This window comes from Scyliorhinus torazame, chromosome 10, assembly GCF_047496885.1.
Source record: "Scyliorhinus torazame isolate Kashiwa2021f chromosome 10, sScyTor2.1, whole genome shotgun sequence".
NCBI classification, from domain to species: domain Eukaryota; kingdom Metazoa; phylum Chordata; class Chondrichthyes; order Carcharhiniformes; family Scyliorhinidae; genus Scyliorhinus; species Scyliorhinus torazame.
Window position 1 is genome coordinate 43,129,033 of NC_092716.1, and position 17,169 is coordinate 43,146,201.

General features: G+C 48.4%; 1 protein-coding gene across 6 annotated transcripts in view; it reads left to right on the top strand.

Annotated features, from left to right (window-relative positions):
- Positions 1 to 15,193, top strand: part of uraha (urate (5-hydroxyiso-) hydrolase a) — a 113,844-nt gene extending 98,651 nt beyond the window's left edge. For all 6 annotated transcript variants that reach the window (XM_072518026.1, XM_072518030.1, XM_072518028.1 and 3 more), the window contains 3 exons: positions 6,063 to 6,202; positions 7,838 to 7,973; positions 12,757 to 15,193. In XM_072518026.1, coding sequence (XP_072374127.1) covers positions 6,063 to 6,202; positions 7,838 to 7,973; positions 12,757 to 12,846 — 366 coding nt within the window. In that variant the 3' untranslated portion in view covers positions 12,847 to 15,193. The remainder of the gene's footprint in view (positions 1 to 6,062; positions 6,203 to 7,837; positions 7,974 to 12,756) is intronic.
- Positions 15,194 to 17,169: the final 1,976 nt, after the last annotated feature.

Sequence of the window (17,169 nt, forward strand, 5' to 3'; positions counted from 1 at the left end):
ACCGCTCTCATCGGGTCCAGCGTGTCCCTCTTCAGTTCGGTGAAGCAATTCCTGAAGACCTCCATCTGTTGCTCTCTTGGCCAGTGAGCCTCCGCTCCCTGGTCCCTGCCGTCCGCCATGCTTCGCCGCCCGGTCTGGGGTCTCCGCTGCTCCCGCTTCGATCCTTGCCACTCCACTCAACCACTTCTGGTCCAGCTGTCCATATCCCGGGGGGGGGGGAAAGCCTCTTCCCTATCGTCTCCTCCACCAATTCAGGTTGCCAGGTTCCGAAAAAGTCTGTTGGAAAAGGTCCGTTTGCCCATCGCGGGCGGGAGCGATCCGCCCTGCTTCCTCGAGGGTGCTACCGGAAGTCCTCCTGAAGGCTTTCTAACACATACCATCGAGCTGACCCAGTCAGTCAGTTTGGTTACCTTGGAAATGATGCCCTGTTGCTGAAGATCCTTGAGCTGTGCCTTCAGGCGCTCCCTCAGCGGAGCCGGGACCTGGCGTGGTGCGTGGACCACTGGCTTGGCATCAGGTCGTAGCAGAATCTTGTATCGATATGGCAACGTGCCCAGCCCGTCGAACACATCCAGATACTGAGCGAGGCTGTCGTCAATGCCGGCCTGAAGATCCACATTGGTGGATGTCGTTGTGTAAACCCACTGCACGAGGTTCAGCTGCTTGCAGGCATGTGTGCCAAGTAGGGATGCCCTGTCTGGCTTGACAATTTCAAAATGTAACCGTGCATGGGTGCTCCGGTTGGAGATGAGTAGATGACAGGATCCCAGTGCCGTGATGGCATTTCCATTGTAGTCCAGGAGCCTGCAGGCTGCTGGAAGGACCTTGGGGGGCTTCTTGATGCGTTTGAAATCTGCCTGTGAGAGGAGTTTGGCAGAAGCACCTGTGTCCAGCTTAAACTGGATGGAGCAGTGGTTGACCTTCATCACCACACGCTGTTCGTCCGCAGAATCCACAGCGAGGATGGATTGAATTTGTGATGAGTTGGATGTGGCATATTCATATTTGGTAATGATGCCCACACAGTAGGCGGAGTCCAGGCATTCTTCCTCTGGATCCGTTGTGCTGCCAGGATCAGAATCCTGTAATCGACGTTGCACACTCTGAATGCACCATCATCGGAATTGGGAGCGCTGGCCCCTGACTGGTGGTGCAGACCTGCACAAGGCTGCATAGTGTCCAGGCTTCCCGCAGTTTAAACATCGCCTGCCTCTTGCAGGGCAGTGTTTCTTTAAGTGGGCATTGCCGCAGTTCGAGCACGTCATGACGTCGGCGTCCTGATGCTCCGCGCGTCGTCGCACATGCGCAGTGCGGGTGTCGGCCGCTTCGTTATCCCGTTCGCATCGCGCATGCGTGGGGCCCCAGGAAAAGCACGCAAAATGGCCGCTTTCATCAATGCTGAGGCCCTGCATCCGGGAGATGGCCTGCACACTCTCTGCCTCGTGGGAGGCAAGTTTCTCATTTTCAGACGATTTGTACTGGGCATAGCGATTTGTGGCGTGCTCATGCACTGTGCATGTTTCAATCGCGTCTGGCAGGGTCATATGCTTGATTTTCAGTGGCTGCCCTCTCAGAGGATCAGAGTGAACTCCAAAAACGATTTGGTCTCTGATCATGGAGTCAGCAATATCACCAAAGTAAGGCAGCGCTAGCAGGCGGAGGTTAGTTAAGAAGGAGTTGAAAGATTCATCTTTACCTTGTAGACGCTGTTTGAATATGTAGCGCTTGAAGATTTCATTGGTGTCCACTTCACAGTGACTGTCAAACGTGTCCAGGATGGTCTGAAACTTTGTCTTATCCTGGCCTTCGGTGAAGTGAAAAGAGTTGAAGAGTTCGATGGCTTGATCACCTGCTGTTGAGAGGAGAAGCGCGATCTTCCTTGCATCAGATGCACCCACGAGGTCTGAAGCTTGGATGTACAGCAGAAACATTTGCTTGAATGTCCGCCAGTTGGCACTGAGATTGCCGGAGGTCCTGAGCTGGTGAGGAGTCAAAATCTTCTCCATGGTACCGGGATACATTCGCTGGTCGTCACGGAACGGACTGAGGTAAACCACCTAGATTAAGCAGTCTCCTGGTAGCATGTCGTGTTATGTACTCTGGGATAACACAGGCTGCAACTGGATGCAGCTTGAAGTTAGTTCAATCTGATTTATTGTAGCACAGTTAGCACAGTTCTCTATGAGTTCGACTCTCTGCTAACCTAAGTGTGGTTACTCTGTCTGACTGAACCAGACTAGCTCTTAGCCACGTGCTGGAGGTGTGATACTGTACATACACCCTGACTCACTCTGTAGATGTTCATCAGTGGGAAGAGGCGGAGTGTGAGTGCCTTGTGCCTTTTATAGTGAGATACCACCCCTGAGTGTCCTGCCTGCTCATTGGTCATGTCCTGTTCTCTGTGTTCATTAGCTGCCTGTCTGTATATCATTATCTGCATGTCTGCATATCATGACATCTCCCAAACTTATTTCTGCCAAAAGTGCATAACTTCACTCTTATCCATTCTGAATAATGTCTGCTCATTTCATTAGTTTGTCTATATCCTTTAAAAGTCTGTAACTGGGCAGAAAGGTGGCACAGTCGTTTAGCACAGTTGCTTCACAGCTCTAGGGTCCCAGGTTCGATTCCCGGCTTGGGTCACTGTCTGTGCGGAGTCTGCACGCTCTCCCTGTGTCCGTGTGGGTTTCCTCCGGTGCGCCGGTTTCCTCCCACAGTCCAAAGATATGCAGGTTAGGTGGATTGGCCATGATAAATTGCCCTTAATGTCCAAAAAAAAGGTTAGCTGGGGTTATGGGGATAGAGTGGAGACGTGGGCTTATGTAGAGTGCTCTTTCCAAGAACCGGTGCAGACTCAAGGGACCAAATGGTCTCCTGCACTATAAATTCTATGATTCTATGAAAACCTGCTCATTGTTTACTACATTTGCAAGTTTTATATCATCTGCAAACTTCGAAAATGTTCTCCCTATATACGCAAGCGAGTTGTACATTTTATTAGGCAGCATGATGGCGCAGTGGTCAGCACTGTTGCTTCATAGCGCTGAGGACCCGAGTTCGATCCCAGCCCCGGGTCGAGGACCCGAGTTCGATCCCGGCCCCTGGGTCACTGTCCGTGTGGAGTTTGTACAAGCTCCCCGTGCCTGCGTGGGTCACACTCCCACAACCCAAAGATGTGCAGGGTCGGTGAATTGGCCAGGGTAAATTGCCCCTTAATTGGAAAAAAATAATTGGATATCTTTAGAGAGAGAAAAGGTTGTACATTTTATTGATGGGTGCACTGACAGGAAAATTGGAGAAAACTTGGAGGCCTCATGGGCAAGGGCTCAGTTGTGAAGAAGGGATTAGAGAGGTTGCTGCGGTTACACAGCATATAAAACAGAACTCTTGATACATCCTCACAATAAAATATACACAACTTTCATGTTATAGGAGTACACCAGGTCTCCCCGCATTCCAGAAACAACCCAGACTCCTTCTACACATGAAAGAATTTCACCAGCTACAGGACAGTAACTGCCTACAGCAGTCCATGTTGGTCAAGCCTGTACAAGGGCTTTGGGCAGCAGGTTGTGACCCCCAACTCGAAGGGCACGAACAGTAAGCACATGGAAACACAACAAACTCAAAATTTCCCTCCAAGTCACACTCCACCTTAACCTGGGGGTGTATCATCATTCCCTTCATGGTGGCTAGGTCAAACTCCCTGCCCACCAAACACAATTGTCGCAGTGCTCCTAGCAATAGACTGCAGAAGGCTTGCACCACCTTCTGGACAACCAGGGATCAGCGTTAAATACCAGTTTTGCTGGCTATGCCCGTAATCCCAAGAAGCAATTTTAAATTTAAAAAAAAAAAGTCCACGTTCAACTTCTTTAAAAATACGTCTGGCAGAATGCACTGTTGACTTAGGAGAAGAAAAACTCAGATTCGGAAACTTGCCGTTCCTGTTTATCTAACTCAGCCAGGAATATCCCGTACAGGTTTCCACGAGAAACCGCTTCAGCAACTGAGTTTAGGAGAGTGGACCAATCACACACGTCTGGCTGCAGCACTTCCGCATTATAGGGTAATTCAGCAGGCAGGTTGCTTGTTTCTCACTGGGGAGAAACTTCTAAATGTGAAACTATGGGTGGATTTATCAGCAAAACACATTTCTAAAATCAAATGTCAAACAGCAGTTCAGCAATTCTTCAGTTACTTCTCCGTCTAAAACCACACAAAGGATAAAGTGTCATAAAGATGCAAGAGCCGGCTGTTTAGTAAAGTTTCTAAATGTAAAAGATGATATGCAGTTTGATTAATGAAGTATCCTGGGAGGGATTCAGCACGTAATGTCCTCGAGGCCCTCCGGGAAAAGCAGACTGTGGAGGACGTTGGATGGTTCCCTGAGCAGACTGTCCGAGTCATCTGGCAGAACGCATCATCACCAGAACTTACAAACAAGCACCAAGACCTAGCTTGGCTGGTGGTGAGAAGGGCTCTCCCCGTCAGATTCTTCATGTACACCCGAAGGCTCAGCGCCATTGCACGCTGCCCTCGGAGTGTCTGTGGGGGAAGTGAGACGGTCACCCACCTCCTCGTGGAATGTGCCTTTGCAAAGAAGGTCTGGAGAGAGATGCAGTGGTATTTGTCAAGGTTCATCCCGAGCAGCTCTGTGACACAGGACTCTGTGCTCTACGGACTGTTTCCTGTGACACACACCGAGACAAACATCAACTGCTGCTGGAAGGTCATCAACTCGGTGAAAGATGCTTTTTGGTCTGCCCGAAACTTGCTGATCTTCCAGTGCAAAGAGCTGTCCTCGACCGAGTGTTGCAGACTGGCACATTCCAAGGTCCAGGACTACGTGCTGAGGGACGCACTCAAGCTTGGGGCAGCTGCCGCCAAGGCGCAATGGGGAAAGACCGCTGTATAAGGTCTTACCTGCAAATGTACACCGAGGGGCGGGTAACAGTGTAAACCCCCCTCGGTCTGGGTCATTAACACTCCAATGTATAAAAGAAACATGACAATGTAAATGTTTAGGAAGGAATTGTAACGTAAAGAGCGATATGTGTGTAATGTTATCAAAATTGAATGGAAGAAAGTCAAGGGAATGTGTAACTCTGATGGAAATGTACAGTTAAGACAATTCGAAATGTTCTGTAATGTTTTGTATAGATTTTATGAATAAAGTATATTTTTTGAAAAATAAATACATAAAATCCGGGCGGGATTCTCCCCTACCTGGCGGGGCGGGGGGGTCCCGGCGTGATGGAGTGGCGGGAACCACTCCGGCGTCGGGCCGCCCCGGAAGTCTCCGCACCTTTAGGGGCCAGGCCCTCACCTTGAAAGGCCTTTGGCGCCAAGGCTAGCCGGGGCCAAAAGGTCTTTGCCGGGCGACGCGGGTCCGCGCATGCGTGGGAGCGTCAGCGGCTGCTGACGTCATCCCCACGCGTGCACGGGGGAGGGGGTTTCCTCCGCCTCCGCCATAGTGAAGACCATGGTGAAGGCGGAAGAAAAAGAGTGCCCCCACGGCGCAGCCCTGCCCGCCGATTGGTGGGCCCCGATCGCAGGCCAGTCCACTGTGGGGCACCCCCCGGGGCCAGATCGCCCCGCCCGCACCGCCTTGTCCTGCCGTTCAAAAGCTGGTTTAGTCCACGCTGGCAGGACAGGCATCCCAGCAGCGGGACTTCTGCCCATCGCGGGCCGGAGAATCGGCGGGGGTGGGCCCGCCGAATCTCTGGTGGCGGAGACTTCGGGACACGGCGGGGGCGGGATTCACGCCAGCCCCTGCTGATTCTCCGACCCGGCGGGGGGTCGGAGAATCTCAGATGTTAACTAATTGAACTTCTTGGCCTTTTGGCTAAAATGAGCGTGAGGTCAGGTGTGATGCCTGGATCCGGTATGTCTCTCTTGTGGGGACCATCAATTGGATTCAATTTGAATTGGTTTGTGGGGCAGGCAAAGAGCTGGATTAGGGGTTCGCCCCTGTCCACACTCTGAGCTCTGGCTTTGTAACTCTGATAAAGTAATTTTAAAAAATCAGATGTTAACTAATTGAACTACTTCTCTAATAGGGTGACTCTCCAGACTGCAGGATGACACCGAGCCCTCTAACTACCCACATACTGAACACAGCACAGGGTGTCCCTGCTGCTCATGTCGCTGTCAGTGTTTACAGAGTGGAGGACAAGGCATGGAGAGAGATTGCAAGAGGGTAAAGTCAAATTTAACCACTAGTGGTTAAAAGGAAGGTTCACTTAAAGGAGCACATGAGAATAAAATCAGTTATCTATGTGGTTTTGGTGGGCTAACTATTTGTTCCTGCTTTTCCCAGGTGGGTGTGGTAGACCTATAATTACCAGTCACTATTCCACTTGCTAAAAGGGAAAGTGCTCCTTTACTGTTTGGGCATTTTCTCTAAAGGCTTTGTGAGCTGGATTCCCCTTTTAGGGGTGTCACAGTGGTTAGCACTGCTGTCTCACAGCGCCAGGGACCTGGCTTCCAATTGCGGCCTTGGATGACTGTGTGGAATTTGCACGTTCGCCCTGTGTCTGTGAGTTTCCTCTGGGATGCTCAGGCAATAACTCAATTGTAAACAAGTTGGATGGGCTGAAACTTCTTGGTGGCCTTGCCATATCTAGCAGGTTTACTCTGGGAATGTTGCCTGTTGTACAGGATCCACGATCAAAAGCTGAGAGCCCAAAGTATGACAATAATGGCAGCAGCAGTGAGATTCTAACTTCTTTAAAAAAAATGAGTCATCAAACTAATTCACAAAACCGATAATTTACCTGGCAATTATGCTAATTTGCATAGGCCTGTAAACTTACGCATTCTGAATTTAATTCAGACTGTCAGCTCATCAATCCTGGCTTGCACGCAAATATTTCTGGACATTGATCATCTATGTTCGTCCCCAACCACAGCCTCAGTTTGAATAAATGTTTGCCACCTCAACATGCCACAGTTTTGGACTGCAGACGGAGCTTCCAATCCATAGCCTGTCTATCAAGAAGACTAATTACTTCCACTTTGAGCCAAATAGCCTATCTGCTGCTGAAACTCTAATCTATGCCTTTGTCGCTTCCAGATTCAACTGGTCCCAAGTTAGTGGCCGCTCTCAGCCTCTTCTCCATAAACATCCTAGCTTTGTTTATAATAATAATAATCTACAATAATCTTTATTATTCTCACAAGTACGCTTACATGAACACTGCAATGAAGTCACTGTGAAAATTAAAGCCTCCTCACCCCGTTCTCACTGAAGGATTTTGTAGTTAGGTACCCAATTCCTTTAAATTTGATTCTCATTATGCTTTCCTCACTTCATTGCCTTGCCCATCCATATAACCTCCTCTGGCTTGCCAATGTCACCCCCTTCTAGCTCAACAACACCTGCTAGGTGACCTCCCGCCCCCCCCCCCTCCCGCCCCCCCAGTTCCCCCTCAGTCACCAGGTAATATCTCCTCTGGCTTGACATGTCATGTTTTTTGTACACCTTTTGTGCAGCACCTTTTTGATGTTTTCCTATGTTGAAGTTGAAGTGGTTGGCAGTTTTGTCAAAAATATATATTTTTTTATAGCAGGAAGCATTATCAAAGAATCGGTTTCTTGTCACTGCAACTATTACCACGGTGCAAATACTATTGACAAACAGGAACAACAGTTTGCTCCATATTTTTGCTCTTAAATCGCTACTGTGTAAAATATACAATACCATTTAGCGATGTTTGCTTAAAGTGGGGGGAGGGAAGAAAAGTAACTGAGACAAAATAATATTTCAAGGAGTCACCCTTTTGGCCTGGTCCAAAATATAAGAACTCAAAACTCTGCAATTCTCTGTCTGCAGGGCCACAAACTCCGATGGCAGGTGCCCAGGCCTGCTTACTTCAGAAACCTTTGTTCCTGGGATATACAAGATGAAGTTTGCAACAGATGAATATTGGCAATCGTTAAAGATGACCAGTTTCTACCCATACATAGAGGTAACAACTATGTCCAAGATTTTAACTTTCTGTGTGCAACAGAAATCATGCAATGTAGGGGAAAAGTGGAATTTATTTCAAATATATAACATTTACATTAGAAGGTGATGACTATTGCTTTTTCAATCAAGGTTAATTAAATAATCATTAACGTGATAAGATTCTTTTTAAAAAAATGTTTTTATTTGGTTTTGTACGTGATATAAATACAGGTTTATACATAGAAAAACAAAACAGAAAGGAACTAGGAAACGCGTAACAGGAAAGGGGGTCTCTTCCCCCCCACCTCCCCTTCTATTTTTTTTTCTTTTTACAAAACAACAGACTCGGGTGGAGGGGACACCTGGGTGGTGCTCCTAATGCTATTTACATTTTTCCGTGCAGTTACCTCGGCGTCGGCAATTGTTCGTTTCATCTTCCCGTTCTTTATTACTTTCCCTTGCCGTGCTGTGGTTGTTGCAGCTGTTGTCTTCCCCTGTGCTCTCTCCCCCTGTTTGTGTTCTCTTATCTTTCCCGCTTCTGGCTCCCCTCTATTGTTCTCCCCCCCCCCCCCCCCCCTTCTTCACTGTTACCTCCCTTTCTTTCCTGTTGGGTTTGGCTACTGTCATGATATTCAAGTGAACATCACAGCACATACATACATACATAATGATGGACAGATCAACGGACCAATTAGCACACACAAGACGACAGCCAATCACAGACAAGAGCATACACAGTACAAAACAAGGAACACGACACTTCCTGAACAGTCCAGCAGGAGACGGCTCAGGGCACAGACCTCATTGCCAGCCACTCAGACAGTCACCATGTGCTGAGTACCAGAGTTTACTATGTCAATAGTTAAATGAAATAAAACTGCGTTGTACCATTCGCAACCGTGTTGGTTCGTCTGTGTCTCAGAGTACCCCACACTTCAGCAACCACATCTTGCTCCCCCCCCCCCCCCCCCCCCCCCCACCGCCCCGGGATCCTCCCTCACTTTCCTCTCTTCTATCTTGTCCTGGCTATTTATTCTTGGCTTCTGGCTACTTATTTATTTATGTGTTGGCCACAAACAGGTCCCCGAACAGTTGGGTGAATGGTTCCCATGTTTTGAGTAAGCCATCTAACCCACGGATGGCAAATTTGATTTTCTCCATTTGGAGAAATTCCAATAGCTTGGAGAGCCAGTCTGCAGCTTTGGGTGGTGCTGCTGACCGCCAGCCGAGCAGGATTCCGCAGCGGGCGATCAGGGAGGCTAAGGCAAGGGCATCTGCCCTCCTCCCCTTGAAGAGATCTGGCTGGTCTGATAACCTGAAGACCGCAACTTTCGGGCATGGCTCCACCCTCATCCCAACCACTTTGGACATTGCCTCGAAGAAGGCTGTCCAGTACCCAGCAAGTCTGGGGCAAGACCAGAACATGTGGGCGTGGTTGGCCGGACCTCCTTGGCACCATTCACATCTGTCTTCCACTTCCGGGAAGAACCTACTCATTCGTGATCTTGTTAAGTGGGCTCTATGTACCACTTTTAGTTGCGTTAGGTTGAGCTTTGCGCACGTAGTGGTGGAGTGGACACTGTGCAGTGCTTCGCTCCAGAGTCCCAACCTATTTCGAACCCCAAATCTTCCTCCCATTTCCTCCTCGCCATGTCCAGTTCAGTGTCGGCCCTCTCTATCAGTCTTTCATACATGTCACTATAGTTCCCTCTGCCTAGAATGTCTACGTCCAGTGTTCCTTTAGTAGTGTCTGTCGTGGTGGTCGCGGGTATGTCCTTGTCTCCTTCCTTTGAAAGTTTTTCAGCTGCAGGCACCTGAGTTTGTTGCCCTTTTCTAGCTGGAATTCTCTGTCAGTTCTTACAGTGTTGTGACTCCGCTGTTGGTGTATAGCCCTCTGACTGTCAATGCCCCCCCCCCCGTCCTGTCTCCACCTTTTAAAGGTGGCGTCGGAGAGTGCAGGCATGAACCTATGACCATTGCAGATCGGGGCTTTGGCGGACATTTCAGTCAGTCCGAAATGCTGCCGTAATTGATTCCAGGTCTGGAGGGTAGCTACAACCACTGGGCTGCAGGAGTGTTTCTTGAACATAGAACATGACAGCGCAGTACAGACCCATTGGTCCTCAATGTTGCGCCGACCTGTGAAACCACTCTAAAGCCCATCTACACTATTCCCTTATCGTCCATATGTCTATCCAATGACCATTTGAATGCCCTTAGTGTTGCCGAGTCCACTACTGTTGCAGGCAGGGCATTCCACGCCCTTACTACACTCTGAGTAAAGAACCTACCTCTGACATCTGTCCTATATCTATCTCCCCTCAATGTAAAGCTATGTCCCCTCGTGCTAGACATCACCATCCGAGGAAAAAGGCTCTCATTGTCCACCCTATCCAATCCTCTGATCATCTTGTATGCCTCAATTAAGTCACCTCTTAACCTTCTCTCTAATGAAAACAGCCTCTAATCCCTCAGCCTTTCCTCATAAGATCTTCCCTCCATACCAGCCAACATTCTGGTAAATCTCCTCTGCACCCTTTCCAATGCTTCCACATCCTTCCTATAATGCGGCGACCAGTATTGCACGCAATACTCCAAATGCGGCCGCACCAGAGTTTTTTACAGCTGCAACATAACCTCATGGCTCCGAAACTCAATCCCTCTACCAATAAAAGCTAACACACCGTACGCCTTCTTAACAACCCTCTCAACCTGGGTGGCAACTTTCAGGGATCTATGTACATGGACACCAAGATCTCTCTGCTCATCCACACTGCCAAGAATCCTACCATTTACCCAGTATTCTGTCTTCCTGTTATTCCTTCCAAAATGAGTCACCTCACACTTTTCTGCATTAAACTCCATTTGCCACCTCTCAGCCCAGCGCTGCAGCTTATCTATGTCCCTCTGTAACTTGTAACATCCTGGCGCACTGTTCACAACTCCACCGACTTTCGTGTCATCTGCAAATTTACTCACCCATCCTTCTACGCTCTACTCCAGGTCATTTATAAAAATGAGAAACAGCAGTGGACCCAAAACAGATCCTTGTGGTACACCACTAGTAACTGGACTCCAGTCAGAACATTTCTCATCAACCACCACCCTTTGTCTTTTTCCAGCTGGCCAATTTCTGATCCAAACTGCTAAATCACCCTGAATCCCATGCCTCCGTATTTTCTGCAGTAGCCTACCGTGGGGAACCTTATCAAACACTTTACTGAAATCCATATACACAACATCAACTGCTTTACCCTCATTCACTTGTTTGGTCACCTTCTCAAAGAACTCAATAAGGTTTGTGAGGCACGACCTACCCTTCACAAAACCGTGTTGACTATCTCTAATCAAATTATTCCTTTCCAGATGATTATACATCCTATCTCTTATAAACCTTTCCAAGATTTTGCCCACAATAGAAGTAAGGCTCACTGGTCTATAGTTACCGGGGTTGTCTCTACACCCCTTCTTGAACAAGGGGACAACATTTGCTATCCTCCAATCTTCTGGCACTATTCCTGGAGACAAAGATGACTTAAAGATCAAAGCCAAAGGCTCAGCAATCTACTCCCTAGCTTCCCAGAGAATCCTAGGATAAATCCCATCCGGCCCAGGGGACTTATCTATTTTCACACTTTCCAGAATTGCTAACACCTCCTCCTTATGAACCTCAAGCCCTCGAGCCCTTATGAACCTCAAGGGCTAGCCCTCTCCTGGATTTGGTTTTCTGCGGGACCTTCTTTGGGATCCTAGTATTCTCCCCCACCCCGCCCCCCGCATATAAACGCCATGATTAATTTGTCCAATGAGTTACAAAAAGCATTGGGGATATAGATCGGGATGGATCTTAGTAGGAAGAGGTACCTGGGCAGCACGTTCATTTTGATCATCTGCACTCTCCCCACCAGGGAGAGTGGAGTATGTTCCACCTCTGCAGGTCCTTTTTAACTTCCTCTGTCAGACTGGTCAGGTTCCATTTGTGGATCCCCATCCAGTCATGGGCTATTTGAATCCACAGGTAGCGGAATTTGTGTCGTGCTTGTTTGAACGGCAGTCCCACCAGTGCTGCCCCTTTTTCTAGGTCCTTGATGGTGGCTTCTTGGGCCTCCAGTTTCTTTTCGGCCCTGCTCAGGGCAGCTGTATCTGCACACAGAGTTTCAGCCACCGTGTCTTTCACTGCGCCCTGTTTGTCCATTTTAATCTCCTGCCAGTGCTCCTTCAGCGCCTCGGAGAGGGATGCCATCCAGTTCCCTCCCACCATTTTCCTCTCTCTTTCTTTCCCCGTCCTGTTGACATTTGGGGAGCGAATCGTTGGGTTTTTTGGTAAGTTTTTGCTGAAAAATGATTGTTTTACGGATCGGCGTGAAGAGAGCCACCTGACATTCGATTGCTCAGACCAACGTCCTCACCAGAAGTCCCAACGTGATAAGATTCTATTGTGTGACTAACAGAACCATCAGGAGTACCTTGTAATGGGGATACAAGTATTTAATTTGCACTGCTACTTTCAGCAAATACCCTTCTCGTAACTTTGGAATGACCTTTGGTAATTGATGTTTCTTATTAAGTGTCTTGTTTTGAGGTATATATTTAAACGATTTTATTGGGATAATTTGACTTTGTGTGATAACGTATATTAAAACGGGTGGCGGTGAATCACCAGCCCATTTTACATCTCTCCTTATACTTACATTTCCATTTTACATTATTGCACAAAGTCAAAATTACTCGTAGTTTGCTAAAAGCAAGGAATTTTCCTGGCAGGAATCTACAGCTGATCCCGTCTTATTGTGTTCTCGCAGGTTGTTTTCAACATCTTGGATGCAAGTCAGAAGTACCACATTGCTCTTCTCCTGACTCCCTTCTCGTACAGTACCTATCGGGGATCCTGAGTATCCTAACCAGCACTAACATGGATTACAGGCTCAATTTTCGTTCCTGTATAATGAAATATCACCATAATAAGTGTTTAGATTTGAGTAAAATTCGAAGACCAGTGGGCTGTGCAATGTTTTATTTTGTTACACTGTTTAGATTGTAGCAACTTGAGATAGAAATTATTGATGGATTCAAAAGGCCGATAGAATGTTGTTGTTCCCCCCCCCCCCCCCCCCCGCCACCCCCACCCCGCCCATGCCCAGTTTAGAGAAAATAAGGAAGAAGTTATGCTTCATTTGTATGGAATGTTAGTTAAACCCCACCTGCAATACTGCATTCAGTTTTGGGTACTGCAGTCCAGGAAGGATATACTGGCCTTGGAGAGGGTGTTGCATAGATTCACCCAATGATATTGGGGCTTAAACTTTGAGGACAGGTTACATAAGCGGCTTTGTATTCCCTTTATCCTGAAGGATGGTCTGATCAAGGGGTGGGATTCTCCGACCCCCCACCGGGACAGAGAATTGCCGGGGGCTGGCGTGAATCCCGCCCCCACCGTGTCCCGAATTCTCCGCCACCAGAGATTCGGCGGGGGCGGGAATCGCGCTGTGCCGGTCGGCGGGAATCGTGCTGGTCGGTGGGCCCACCCCCGGTGATTCTTCGGCCCACGATGGGCCGAAGTCCCGCCGCTGTCAACCCTCGCCCGCCAGCGTGGATTAAACCTCCTTTTGAACGGCGGGACAAGGCGGCGCGGGCAGGCTCCGGGGTCCTGGGGGGGGCCCGGGGTGATCTGGCCCTGGGGGATGCCCCCACGGTGGCCTGGCCCGCGATTGGGGCCCACCGATCCACGGGCGGACCTGTGCCATGGGGGCACTCTTTTTCTTCCGCTTTCGCCATGGTTTTCACTATGGAGGAGGCAGAAGAGACCCCCTCCCCTGCGTATGCGCGGGGATGCCATGAGCGGCCGCTGACGCTCCCGCCTATGCATCGCCTGGCGAAACCTTTCCCGCCAGCCGAGGGAGCGGGAACCACACCGGCGCGGGCCTAGCCCCTCAAGGTGAGGGCTTGGCCCCTAAAGGTGCGGCCCGACAACGGAGTGGTTCCCGCCACTCCATTACGCCGGAACCCCCCGCCCCGCCGGGTAGGGGAGAATCCCGCCCCAGGTCTTTCAAATTTGAAAGGATTTTCCCAGGATAGATTGAGAAGCAACCCTCTCCAGTAGTGAATGAAAAAGAAGGCAGCATAATCTTAAAATTAGAGCAGGGCCAATTAGGAAGTCTTTCTTTCACACAAGGTGGTTGAATTCTCTTTGCCTCCCCCGCAGCCCCCCAAGGCTGTGCATACTAGATCATTGGAGTTTAAGAGTGGGATAGATGAATTTTTGTTAGATACGGGCAGAGATCTGGAGTGCAGATCAACAATGATTTAATTGAATAGCTAGGCAGGTTTGAAGAGCTGAATGGTCCATAAGACCATAAGATACAAGAGCAGAATTAAGCCATTCGGCCCAGTGAGTCTGCTCCGCCAATAGAGCATTGCTGATATGTTCCTCATCCCTATTCTCATGCCTTCTCCCAATAACCCCTGATAGCCTTATTAATCAAGAAATCCCTTTATTAATCAAGAACACCAGATTTGTGCTTGAGGTGTTGTTCCCTACAGGGCTACAGACCAAGAGCTGAAAGGTGTTCTTGTTCCTATTCTTGTTCCTAATGTTCCTAGCTTGAATGTAGTAGCAGTAGTAAACTGCATGGACACAGAGACAGTAAGGGCAATTTCCACCGAACCCTCCTGTCAGGTAACTGACAATATCAGGCGCAATGTTGATTTAGATACAATGGAGAGAATAGCATTTGATGGGATATATAAATGCCATTCCACCCAATCCCATGCATTTCTGATAGTGACTTAAAGTGACCCCCAGTGGGCCTTTTAACTTCTGTTTGTGTAATTATCTGATACAACATTCATGTGGATTCCAGCTATTTATTCTGCACCGCCCATTATTGAATTCATAGCATTTTTCCACTTGAGCAAAATTCTTTGCAAACATCACTCATTGAAGAAGAAACGTAACTTGTGTAACACTGCATTTTGCATTCTTAAACCAATGAACACAATCTGTTCCTTTTCCAGTTTGTGACACAAGAATTCAATTAACTCAGCCCTTCTCTTTGTTGATGTTAACCTCAGTCTGTTTTATCAGAATATCAGTAGTTTGTCAAAATGTACTCGCGTAAAAAGATGTCAATCTTTGCGAAAACATAAATGTATTGAGTAATGAAAAAAATATCATTTCCTTTCTTGTATGTGTGGTAATTGTGTTATTGTGTGTGTGCAAATAAACATATAGTATTAAAATGGACAGAAGTTTCGTCTTTTGGGCAATGGAGAAGAAAATAAGCCCGGGTTTCTGCACTTGATCATTATCCAGTAGTTTCTCCAAACAATGGATTGTGACGAGGATCAGGTTGAACTATGAGCTCTGCACATAGAACATAGAATTTACAATGCAGAAGGAAGCCATTTGGCCCATCGAGTCTGCACTGGCTCTTGGAAAGAGCACCTCACTTAATTCCCACACCTCCACCCTATCCCCGTAACCCAATAATCCCACCTAACCTGTTTTGGACACTAAGGGCAATTTAGCATGGCTAATCCACCTAACCTGCACATCTTTGGACTGTGGGAGGAAACCGGAGCACCCGGAAGAAACCCACGCAGACACGGGGAGAACGTGCAGACTCCGCACAGACAGTGACCCAAGCCGGGAATTGAACCTGGGATCTTGGCGCTGTGAAGCAACTGTGCTAACCACTGTGCTACTGTGCTGAAGCAGGAAGCCTGGCAACAGTCACTAATTAGATCACATAAAGATTGATCACTTAAGAACTTGACTTATTGTACAACACAGGGTGGGTAATAGGAAAGACACTGCTAAAAACCTTGAAACAGTTGCTCTCCATCCCAACAGGATCCGCCTTCGGGCAATCAACGAGGCGAAGACTACAACATTTGCCTCCGCGCCCGTTTCCAACCCCAGCTGATCAGACATCCCGAATATGGCCACCCGAGGGCCCGGGTCCAGTTTCACGTGCAGCACTTTAGGGATTACCTGAAAACCTCCTTCTAGTAATCCTCCAGCTTTGTACAGGACCAAAACATATTAAATTGGGTTTGCGGGGCCCCCCTGCGACGTTCACACACATCTTCTACCCCCTTAAAGAGGCGGCTCATCATCGCCCTTGTGAGGTGTGCTTTATATATCACCTTCACCTGTATCAGCCCTGTCGTGTTGGGTGCTCTGCTACATAGATGAACCAACACGGTGGCAAATGGTACAACTCAGTTTTATTACTAACTATATATACATTGGTTAACTGGTTACTGTGGTTCGTTCATTACCCTTGTATCTGTGGACCTAACCCTACCACTAACTAGGAGAAGCACTCAGCACATGGTGAATGTCTGAGTCGCTTGCTGTGAGCTCTGTGCCCTGAGCTGTCTCCTGCTGGAATGCCCAGGAAGTGTTGTGTTCCCCGTTTTATAGTGTGTATGCTCTTGTCTGTGATTGGCTGTGGTGTTGTGTGTGTTGATTGGTCCGTTAATCTGTCCGTCAGTATGTATGTATGTACCATGATGTTTACCTGAATATCATGATATCCCCCTTTTTTTACAAGAACATGTGCCTATGTGGTGATAAATAGAGATATGTACTGAGTGCAGCTGAATGTGTGTGTGTGTGCGCAATATGTACAGCATATACATGAAGCTAAAGTATATACATGGAACGATGTCAGGTGCAACATGGCAACAAGGTTGTACCATAAACAAAACACGTGGAAATATTAAACGGCAAAACAAACTACTGTAACGACAAGAACAAAGAGAAACATATTAACACAGTGGTATAAAACGTCAGTGAGTTCAATGTCCAAACAGGTTCATAAGTCCAGCCTAGTAGGTGGGTGACAAATTCGGGTTGACCGCCTCAAGGGTGGGTCGGGACCCACCGGCTGAGGAATGGGCCTGGCCACGGGCGACAACGGGATGGGCATGGTGGCAGGAAGCTCTACGAAGTTGACATCCAGAACAACAGGAGGGCGTGGCACCGGTGTGAGTTCCCGTAGCGAGCGTGGAAGTAGTCGAAGAGCCCGGCGATTGCGCCTGCGAATGGAGCTATCAGGCATGCGAACCAGGAACAAGCAGGGGGGCCACGCGTCGGAGAACTTCGGCAGGTGCCGACCAGCCACCCTCTGGTAGGTGGATGCGGACGTCGTCCCCAGGCGCCAGGGCGGGAAGATCAGTTGCCCGAGTGTCATGTGCCACCTTCTGCC